The sequence below is a fragment of the Kryptolebias marmoratus genome, linkage group LG10 (genome assembly GCF_001649575.2).
Source record: "Kryptolebias marmoratus isolate JLee-2015 linkage group LG10, ASM164957v2, whole genome shotgun sequence".
In the NCBI taxonomy this organism is placed as follows: Eukaryota; Metazoa; Chordata; class Actinopteri; order Cyprinodontiformes; family Rivulidae; genus Kryptolebias; species Kryptolebias marmoratus.
This window is the reverse complement of record NC_051439.1, coordinates 17,964,600-17,975,531: the sequence shown is the minus strand read 5'-3', so window position 1 is coordinate 17,975,531 and position 10,932 is coordinate 17,964,600. Positions and strand designations below refer to the sequence as shown.

At 38.9% G+C, this 10,932-nt stretch overlaps 2 protein-coding genes across 2 annotated transcripts; both read left to right on the top strand.

Annotated features, from left to right (window-relative positions):
• The first annotated feature begins 943 nt into the window (after positions 1-943).
• On the top strand, positions 944-7,106 carry atp6v1c2 (ATPase H+ transporting V1 subunit C2). The gene is made up of 14 exons (XM_017431723.3): positions 944-1,209; positions 1,377-1,582; positions 2,290-2,357; positions 3,014-3,099; positions 3,260-3,322; positions 3,447-3,541; positions 4,284-4,375; positions 4,447-4,542; positions 4,618-4,686; positions 4,979-5,071; positions 5,163-5,250; positions 5,332-5,429; positions 5,524-5,647; positions 6,735-7,106. Exons 2-14 carry the CDS (start codon positions 1,454-1,456, stop codon positions 6,837-6,839), a joined length of 1,206 nt encoding a protein of 401 aa, XP_017287212.1. The 5' UTR covers positions 944-1,209; positions 1,377-1,453; the 3' UTR covers positions 6,840-7,106.
• A 788-nt stretch (positions 7,107-7,894) lies between these two features.
• On the top strand, positions 7,895-9,528 carry kcnf1b (potassium voltage-gated channel, subfamily F, member 1b). The gene has a single exon (XM_017431713.3). It carries the CDS (start codon positions 8,108-8,110, stop codon positions 9,425-9,427), a length of 1,320 nt encoding a protein of 439 aa, XP_017287202.1. The 5' UTR covers positions 7,895-8,107; the 3' UTR covers positions 9,428-9,528.
• Positions 9,529-10,932: the final 1,404 nt, after the last annotated feature.

The window sequence follows — 10,932 nt, the reverse complement described above, 5'->3', positions numbered from 1 at the left end:
TTGTATAGCTGTTATTTAATTGTTGAACCTGTGGGTCACTGTAAGGAAAAATGTTTTTATTGTTGTCAATGTGTTGTCGTCTGTCTTCACAACAAACTGAAGACATCAGCTGAAAAACCAGGGAAGTTGTGTCCCTGTAAAGTCGTTTCATATAAAAAATATTATTTTCGGTAATAATTTCTACCCATTAATTAAAGCTCCGTTTGCTGAACACGAAAAAAACTGCACCTACTTGATTACATCACTGTAAGAAGTTGTCTATTTTAAAAAAAAAACTTTTATTTGGTAGCAAATGATATAAAACATCCCAAAATCACATTTTGCATTGCATCTAAGTATAGTTTTGGTCCTCCGTACCTTTAAGCTACCAGCACAGACTCGCAATCTGCTTATATTATATTTTATTCATTAAGTACAGTGCTCTTAATAACAGGTTAGAGAAGCCTAAATTAAAAGTTTCTTAAACCTTTCAGACAGTGAGTCATTCTATGCACTGCCACCCAGTGGTCAAATAGTGTAACTGCATCTCCAGTAGAAACGGCCACCTGAAGAATAATTTGCTAGTTTTTATACAGTAGATGGTCCATGACTTTTGTTTATTTAACTTACATATGAGCATTGTTATAATTTTTTAAAGTGTGCAATTATTGTTTCGGAATCAACATCCACCCAATCAATTTGATATCAAACATCATTTGTTCATTTTCAGCAAAATTTCAGTTATTTGTAACTTTTTTTTTTCTTTCAAAAACAAAACAAAAACTCGCCAGCAACTCAATAAGTTCATGCTACTAGATAACTTGCAGCTTGGTTACATCAGGCGTGTCAGCTCAAAAGGTAAAAAAGAGAAGAAACGTGTAAAGTGCTATCAACAACCTGAGTGATAATTACCACCTTTTTTAGGAAACTATAAGTATTAATCTTTTTCCATTAATACAAATAATATGAGTCCAAGAAGAAAGAAGGAAATGCCAAATTATGTACTTGGTGTTCAACATTTCAAATTAAACACCAACCTTTTCTGCATTTCCTCAGATCACCTGAGTGATAAGAGCTTCCTGTGACTGATAGTAAAACAGCAGACTGACTATCAGACGGTGTAAAGTAGAGCTGTTGCTCAGACATCAGTCCGTCTCAGGTGGAGCTGCTACTCAGACTTAACCTCTTACTGAGGCAATGTCACAGGATGATCCTGAAGATAACCTGAAGGTAAGATCCTACTTTGAACACTTAATTCTAGGAGGGCATTTGACTTTATTTTATGCATCTAGTATTTTGTGGAAAGACTGAATTAATATGTTCTTTTATTTAAGGCCAGTTCACAAGTGTTCCCAGTAACAGAGCTAATGTTTCTGTGTTTTTGTTGCTTTAAGTAGCAGGTTTTTGGGGGCCAAAGCCTGCTCTCGTGAGAAGGATTCATGTCTGAAGGTCTCTATGTGAAGCACAGGGAGTCATGACAGATTTTTGGCTGATTTCTGTCCCACTGGACAAGACCAGTCTAACCAGCGTAGAGAAACTTAAGCGAACCATCAACAAAACCCAAATGGCCTCATGCTGGAAGTTCTCCATCCCAGATCTGAAGGTGAGGGTGCGTAACGCCAGCGAAGACCCTGAAAGTGCAAAGTAAATTTCACTGAATATGAGATAAGGAGACATTTCTGTTCTTAAGGAAGGCAGAAGCACACGTTCTTTGTTTATACTGGTACAGTAGAGTGAATGTGAGGAGGGTGACGGTGTTTGGTGTCCTTCTCTGGTGAAGGGATCAAGGCTCAGGTTGCTTTCTACAGTTTGAGGCAAAATTTCCATCTGACCTGTTTCACTCAGCATGATCAATGTCCAACCTGGCTGCCAGGAGCTGCTTTTTCACTACTGCTTTATTGTGTAAAATTGTTAAAGCTCGAAAGATTGGACAACTCATACTTTAAAATTAGTAAAACTGTCTATATTCCTTTCAAAGCCTCTTAAAAGACATTCAGACCCAAATGTTTTAGTAGCAGTGAGAACCAAAGATATTCAAGATTCAAAATTTAAGTGCAGAAATGTACAATTATTTACATTTATTGTGACTCTTATACACTTCAGGAGCAATTTACTTACTGAGAACCCACGTCTCAGTGGCTAAATCTGGCACATTTACATAATTGAAGAAATTACGCTAACAATCAACCCCTTTCTTTTATTTAAACATCATCAAAATGAAACTGACATGTATGATGAATCCTAAAGTCCACAAAGATCAAACATGAACATAAATGTAAAAAAACTTTTGTGTTTCTGCTGAGGCTGCAGGTGGGAATACTGGACAGTCTGCTCAGAGTGTCTGATGATTTATCAAAACTCGACATGCTCACTGAAAGGTAAAAAAAAAGGAGTTTAATTAAATTGAGTTGCATGCTCTTTGAACTGTTGGTCTCAATGAGAATTACACGGTTCTAGCTTAAAGTGCAGCTTTATCCTTCATTAAAACCAGCAACCCTGAGCCTGTTTGCAGTCTGTGCCATGATTAATTGATGCTCAGGGGCAGCTGGAGTTTAGTTTTCCTTCCTAGTTTTAAATTCATCATTGGTCTATTTGAGCTGAAACAGCGTAAGCGGTGATGTAGACTTCTTCTCACAGTTCCAGGAAGAAGATTAAATGCTTAATGGGGGATTCAATTTATTGCATAATTTGTCTGTATGGTTTGAACTGTTATTTTCTGGAGATGAATAATAGTGCATTACAAGTTTTCATCTTCGGTGACAAACATCCACAGTGAATATAAGGATGCACGTAGCATAAAAAAATATATTCATTAAAAAAACAATCAAACAAACAAACAAAACCCACATGTTTATTCTCTGGTTGTGAAATGCCCAATACAACCTTTTGTTAAATCATTATTTTTTTCTCCCATTATATTGTCTTATTGTAATGTGTGGGGGGAAATAAATTTATAAGAGAGAAATTGGTAAACAAATTGCATAAATGTGCGGTAATAATGTGTTTTCTTCTTCTCCCATGTCACCTGGGTCAGTCTGATTAAAAAAACCTGCCAGTGTTTGAAGGAAGTGATGGAGCCGTCCAGTGACAAAGTGCAAGAAAACGTTTTAGCCAATGGAGGTGAACCACACAAACACAGACATGAAGCTGAGTTTGTTGATTACAGCCTAGAAAAACTTGATCAGTGGATAAATAGAAGCCACTGCAGAGCTCCATATGACAACACTGTTGAATGTAGAAGAGTACAAACCAGACTAACGTGATCAGTCTCCTCTTTCAGACCCAAGGATGAATCAGAGAGCCCCCCTGTCGCCCCTGAAAGCTTACCTCACAGCCCTGAGGGGTAAATTTCTGCTGGCAGTTTGCACTTTTAACTGGAGTGCAGTATAACATGCGTATGTGCTGTCTTTTTTTTGGAATGGAAATGTGATTGTACAAACTGAAGTTTTTTTGTGTTTTCTCCTTAGTGGACCTGATGAACCATATGACCAAATTTCAATGGGACAAAGCCAAGTATCCCACGGCTCTGCCTCTCTCCAGCCTGACAGACATCATCAACAAGGTAAAACAGTTATTAAAGATCTTACAGATTGTGGCTGAGTCTGGCAGAGAGACTGAGCCGCTCTAAATCAGGGATCAATCAGTGTAAACATGTGTATAGTTCAAAACTTTGTTCCCCATTAGCTGACAGTCACATGGCTTTAAACAGAAGACAAGGTTCAGTTATAGAAGACCAAAACACAGCTGACTTTGCACAAAAAGTTGCTCTGCAAGCCGAGCTAATGGTATTAAATATTATCAGCTTCTTAACACCTACAGTAAATGATCATGGTTTTAGTGTTTAAACATTGTATTGATTGATGAAAGCAAACTGGGATGTGTGTTTCTTGGTTTCATTTGTAAAACAAGACGGGTGATAAAAATTTTAATTTGAATGTCAGGTAAGTTTGTTCTATATATTTAGATTTTCTTTTAACATTAGAATTCTGAGTTTTCAGATTTAGCAGCAGTACGCTTTAGAGACAAAACAAGCCTTAATTAGAATAATTTTTAGGCAATCTGTCTCCAAAAAATGTCAGTTTGGTTTCAGTTTATCGGTGTTTTGCACTGACATAAATGAATAGTAGGAGTAGTTTGTTGTCTCCAAAATCCTGTTTTGGCATGAGCATTCTTAAAGGCTTACAGTATAAGGTGAAAACAACAGCAGTAATGCCACCTATAATGATAATTATGTACGTAACAATTCCAAGATGCATGAAAGGATTGATTACAGAAAGTTATACTTGATGCTTTATATTCTGCAGGAAATTTCACAGGTGGAGACAGAATTAAAAACTCGCTCTGCAGCATACAGCAGTGTAAAAGCCAACTTGGAAAGCCTTGAACACAATCAAAAGTGAGTGATATGAGCTATATATGATACCTAACTGCATCTGCAGGACATTCACAGAGTTTCTCTGCTTCTAGTGGAAATTTGCACACTTGCAGTCTGAATGGTGTTGTGAAGAAGGAAGACCTGGTGTTCTCAGAGTATCTAACAACTCTGCTGGTTGTGGTGAGCAGGTCAGTCACATCGCCTGTTTGTTTGTCTGCTCTTGTGATATCATATAAATATAATGTGCATGTCATTGGTCCTAGAGAGAGTTTCCTGCTGTGGGAGAGAAGTTATGAATCCTTTTCAGAGTTCGTAGTTCCACGATCGAGCAGGTGAGTTGTGTTTTTTGAAATTAGACTTGATTCTGGTGCAAGTGTGTCAGCAAAGCTCTAAGTGCCGTTTCCCCACCTCTGAAAAGTCAAGCTGGGGTGTTCTGTTACCTGCAGAAAGTAAGAGTCTGTGTGGCCTGGATCAGCAGGATAATAGGAGTCCGTAGAGCTGTGATAAACGTTTTTATAATTAGAGTTTAGATTTTATTCAAACCAAACTGTACATACAAGTGGAAAAGTTGCATTCTGCTTCTTGTGTCACTTTGAGCTTCTGTCTTTACTCTGTGACTTTCAGGAAGCTGTTTGAGGACAGAGAGGGGGCCATCTTCTCAGTGACACTCTTCAAAAGAGCTGTATGTGAATTCAAAGCCAAAGCTCTGCAGAGCAAGTAAGCAGCAGGGATTGACAGAAAACACCCAGTGGAGACTAAGCTGTGCTTTCTGTGTCTATTACCATAATGTAGTTTATGTGCCCTGCAGGTTTATGGTGCGAGAGTACAGCTTTGATGTGGAGGAGAAGAAGCAGCAGGAGATCATGAAGCTCAGCGTCCAGAAAAAGGAGCAGTATGTGAGTCACTTTACGTTTGACCTCTGGATTTACATCAGAACGCGTTGAGGTGCATCTTTACAGCTAATTCCTGCTCCACAGGGAATCTTCGTGCGTTGGCTGAAGGTGAATTTCACTCAGGTCTTCATTGCCTGGATTCACTTGAAAGCATTAAGGGTGTTTGCAGAATCAGTCCTCAGGTGAGTAAAACATTGGGGATTCTCTTTAGTCACTAATGAAAACGTGGTTGCTTGATTTTTATGGGAATTTTCTGCATGATAATATCTTCTGCAGGTATGGGTTACCTGTGAACTACCAGGCTTTACTGCTAGAGACTGAGAGGAAGCGCTCCAAAAAACTGAAGGAGGAACTCAACTCTCTGTTCGTGCATCTGGACCCCACTGCCACCATGACGGATGTAAGAGGACAAACAAATCTATCAGTAAATTCTTATATTATTGGTGTTAATTTATTTTAATCCAAAACACAGAACAAAAAAAACAGGTTTTCAAGTCAGGAAAACCTGCATCAGCCGTTAAATAATGTTGAAATTAAGATATATGATACTGTGTGATATTATATAACATATGAAACAATGCAACACAACAAGTGAAAAACCATAAACTAGCAGGAGCATAATGACTTCACTCAGCTTGACTTACTTTTCTGAAGTGCAGAAGAAAGACTGGAGATGATGAAGTGTGTGAAAAAGCTGCAGGGAGTTTGAGAGAAGCCTCAGTCTTGGACTCAAGTAGAGAAACACACATGGGAAAAGAGAAAAAGACATCTGAGTGTGGGTTTTGCAAAGGATTTTTTTTTTGGTACCTGAGTGAAATTACACAGAGTTACAGCCATGATAAAAGCTTTTTCCTCTCTATAAGTGGTAGGAAGGGAGCTTCAAAGCTCTTTTCTTTATGAAAGGAAAAGAACGAACACTGTTCTGCAACTACAGCATGCCAAGTAGGGACGATCCCTTCATACTTCAGCTTGTCTGGTTTCTGTAGAAAAACACAAGCACAGAAGAATGAATGAAAGCAACCAATAAAGTGAAATGTGCCTTTTTGCTTCTGCTTTTCTCTTCATTGTACCAACGTTGGAAAAGTGTTTGATCAAATATCAATGGCTTTCATATTTGTAAAACTGTACATATCCCCTAATAATGTTTTTCATTAACGTCATCAATGAAAACACTGGATGAAGTTTTTAATGCTAAAATTTCTTCAAGAATCTTCAAAGTGTTTCAGTAATTAAGACAGAAACATACAGAAATTGAGGGGATTTTGATATTTTCATATCTAAAGACCCAGAAAAAGTCAAACCAGGTTTATTTATATTTTATTTTGCTCTCTGCCAACCATTCATTTTCCTGCAGGCACACGTTCTACATGCTAAACAGAACAGATTTTACACCCAAGATTTAAATTTGCATGGTGTACAAATACTCCTGCAGTACTAAGATCAGTTTCATGTGTGTGTCACAGTTGTCTGTGTTGTCTGTCAAACAGGTAAGCTGTGACATCCCAGGACTCTGCCAGCAGGATTACTCCTCCTACATCTGCTTCCATATCAGCACCAGTGTGCTGGAGAGCAGCGAGAAGTCAGAAACGTGACTGACAAGCACGTCGTCAGCCTCAAACAGTCAGAACCAGAAATAACTACACTGAATTTAAAAGAACAGAAAAATTCTCTTGAGCCAGAGAGGATAAACCTGTGTAAATAATCACTTCCCTGGAAGGATGTCTGTCTTCATCACAACAATGCCAGCTGCACAAAAAAGTACACTCTGTGAACTGTAGAACTGTTTAACTATGATTCTTTTAAGATAATTGTTTATTTACTGTATGCTGTAAATATTAAAAAAATAAATGAGCATATCCTCCCCGAAACTGCTGTAACTTAAATAATAAAACTGTTAAACAAAACTGCTCATTTTGTCCTTTATGACAAAAAGCAAAGATCAAATATCATGATTAACTTTTTCATACAAAAATGAATTTAAATAAAAAATGACATAAAAACTTTAGGAAAAACCAACAAGATAATCGACAGCATATATATTATTTTATTTAGAATGTGGAGGGTAAATGCTCTACATGGATTAGATTTTTTTTTTTAAATGGTCACCTGAATATTTAATCATTCAGTCTGAACATATATACATACTGCGTCTAGTTTTATAGAGATAAAGGGGCACAAATACTGGAATGTTGTATGAAATATGACAGAAAAAAGTCAAATAAATTGACTTATAAGGATGTTTTATTTAGAATAAACTGTAAACATCCTTATTCATACTGAATGATTGTGTAATAGTATGTTATACCATGCTCAGTCAGCAGAGAGTGCCCTGTCTGCAGATTTAACAATATTTTACCCTTTTAATGTATGTTAGAATTTTGTTTTGAATATGCAACAGTTTAAATCCCAGTAGGTAAATTATGAATTATTCATTTATGTTAAGCATTATACAACATATTTTGATTTTGAGTTAAAAATAAAGGCTGCTGTTATCCATTGCATCATATTTTTAACAGTTTGATGGTTCTTTAAGGGCAGCAGTGATGTTTTTGGTCATAATTGGTTTTGCATTCAGTGCTGGGCTGCATCGCAGCAGACACCAATGGGTGCGTGCAAGAGGATGTTGTGATTGTTCCCTTTTAGTCTATCTGTGCGTGTGCGTGTGGCTGTGTGGGAGAGAGAGAAAAGGAGAGATGGGAGGTGTTAGGAGAAGCTGGCCACTCAAGCTGTGCCACTCAGTGCAAGAAACAGTCTGGTGGAGAAACATTTTACGCGTGAAGGATGAAGGCTTCAGCTCTGGTTAGTCAGCGGTACTTGTGCAGTTTCTGTTAAATACTCGCTCCCTTAATTAGTTTGTAAAATGTGGACAGTTCCGAGGCCAAAATACAGGAGTGGTTTGAGCGACGAGGAGGAGATCACTGTGAACATTGGCGGAGTCAGAGTGGTGCTTTTCGGGGATGATTTGAAGCGCTACCCAGACAGCAGACTGGCGGAGCTGGCCAACTGCTCCACTCAGAATCTGGACCTTATATCATCGCTCTGTGATGACTTTGATCCGGGCAGGAAAGAATTTTACTTCGACAGAGATCCTGACTCCTTCAAGTGCATCATTGATGTTTATTACTTTGATGAAATCCACATAAAAACCGGCATCTGTCCCATCTGTTTCATCAAAGAGATGGAGTTTTGGAAGATAGACCAAAGTGTTTTAGATGAATGCTGTAAAAGTTACCTGAGCGAGAAAGAGCAAGAGCTGAAAGAGATTGCAAGCAAAGTAAAAGTTATTCTGGAGGATCTGGATGTGGATCAGTGCATCACGCGCACCCAGCGGTGCCAGAGGTTCCTGTGGAAGCTGATGGAGAAGCCGGGTTCCTCGCTGCCGGCGCGCATCGTTGCCATCGCGTCTTTCCTCTCCATCCTGGTCTCCGCGGTGGTCATGTGTGTGAGCACCATCCCGGAGCTCCAGGTGACGAACGCGGAAGGGAAGCTGGTGGAGCACCCGACCCTGGAGGCGATCGAGACCACGTGCATGATGTGGTTCACGGCGGAGTTCCTGCTGCGTCTCACCTCGTCTCCGAACAAGCTGCGCTTTGTGCTTTCCATCATGAACATCATAGACTTCATGGCCATCATGCCTTTCTACGTGGTCCTGTCCCTCACTTACCTCGGCACCACATCCATGATGGAGCTGGTCAACGTCCAGCAGGCCGTCCAGGCACTGCGCATCATGCGCATCGCGCGTATTTTTAAGTTGGCGCGCCACTCCTCGGGGCTCCAGACACTGACCTACGCGCTGAAGAGGAGCCTCAAAGAGCTGGGTCTGCTCCTCATGTACATGGGTGTGGGCATCTTTGTGTTCTCCGCGCTGGCCTACACCATGGAGCAAAGCCACCCGGAGACACTTTTCAGGAGCATCCCTCAGTCTTTCTGGTGGGCCATCATCACCATGACCACGGTGGGCTATGGAGACATATACCCCAAAACCACCCTGGGCAAGTGCAACGCGGCCGTGAGCTTTCTCTGCGGGGTGATAGCCATCGCCCTGCCCATCCACCCAATCATTAATAACTTTGTTGTCTTCTACAACAAGCAAAAAGTGCTGGAGACTGCAGCCAAGCACGAGGTGGAGCTGATGGAGCTGAAGTCCGGCAGACAGGCGCGCAGAAAAAGTAATGAATAAGAACAACTGAAAACAGATAAATCACCGAAAAACTATTTAAAATATGTTGATTCAAAAACAACAAAACAAAACAAAAAATAAAAACAGAACAAAACAACACAGTGTACAAGTTTTTGAAATAAAGACTGAAACTTTCACGGACTTGAAAATGCGTTGGGACGCCTGTAAATAACGCTGTTACTGTCTTCTATGGGCCACATGTGATGTGCTGCTTTTGTAGTATTGAAGGTGCAGAATAATAAAAAAGTGTGCATGAAAAGTTGTGCATGCACAGAATGATTACATCAATTCAAATTGAATCTTTTTTTCCCTGAGCTTTCAGTCCTGATTGAATGAAGACAAACATGATGCAGACTTTCATTCTTCATTCTTCTTGGCAGTAAAATAGATAAGGAATCTGGGCAATAAATATACAAAAAAATCATATTACTTTCAAAAAATAACTGGAATTGTTAAATTAGATATGCTAAAATATGACTAACATGAGTCTTAAGATGAAATGTGTGTGAAAAATGTATCTCTTCAATCAGGATATCAGAGGAATAATTGGCTTTCAAACAGCAGTTATCAAATCTGAGTCACTGATCCCACTGTGTCATGATGATTGTGTTTGTGATGTGATTTCACAGGGTCAGAAAGTGAAAGGCAACAACTATTGTTTCACATGGCAACAATGTCTTGTTATATTCAGAACCAAAAAACAGACATAAATTATACTTTTAGCCTCAGAATGAGTCAGTTTGTTCTTTCCACTGAGCAGCTGTAGCAGATTTTACACACTCATCTGAGGGATCTCCACAGAGGTGAGCTAAGTATTAAAATAATGCAATAACTCTAATAACATTTTACTCAAGTAAAAATAAACTCATTAAAGATTTACTTTGAGTACAAGTTACTTTTTTAACGGGAGGAAGGTGTCTTTCCTATGAACTTTCTTCAATTAAATAAAAAGTCTCACAGATTAATGTGCAATAAGAGAAAACACATCCACGCATGTTTAAAACACTTAGAGAGTTTAAAGTGTCATTTCAGTGCAGGCCACCGCTCGCTGCTCAACTTGACAGACAACAGAACATGTTGAATAGACCGCAAAGCAGCTGATAGAAAAATGTATGCATAGAACAAGACATTACCATCAGAACCATAAATTAAATTAATTAAACAGCCTCTTAAAATAACTGCACTATCACTTTAACATTTATTCAGGTGCTGATTCAATGTGACTCTTAACAAAGATATTAATATTAAAATGTTAATGGGTAGAGGTTTTCCATTAAGCTCTATTTTTCAGCAGGCTGTGTTTAATCCAACCAGATCCTCTCAAATTATTGATCAGGCCGGCTAACGGTGAACCAGAGCCAATCACTGCAGGCGCTCACGGTGCACTTTTTTTTCTCTCCTTCTAATTTTCATTTACATATTTACGTTCACATTTTTTTACAAGTGTAAGAAATGTAACAAAGTAGAGTGCTGAAAACAAAACATACTCAACTAAAAGTCAAACG

Coding starts and splice junctions, on each gene's coding strand:
- atp6v1c2 (XM_017431723.3), top strand. CDS start 1,454: ATGACAGATTTTTGGCTGATTTCTGTCCCACTGGACAAGACCAGTCTA. Junction 2,358..3,013: donor CTCGACATGCTCACTGAAAG/GTAAAAAAAAAG, acceptor CACCTGGGTCAG/TCTGATTAAAAAAACCTGCC. Junction 3,542..4,283: donor TGACAGACATCATCAACAAG/GTAAAACAGTTA, acceptor TATATTCTGCAG/GAAATTTCACAGGTGGAGAC.
- kcnf1b (XM_017431713.3), top strand. CDS start 8,108: ATGTGGACAGTTCCGAGGCCAAAATACAGGAGTGGTTTGAGCGACGAG.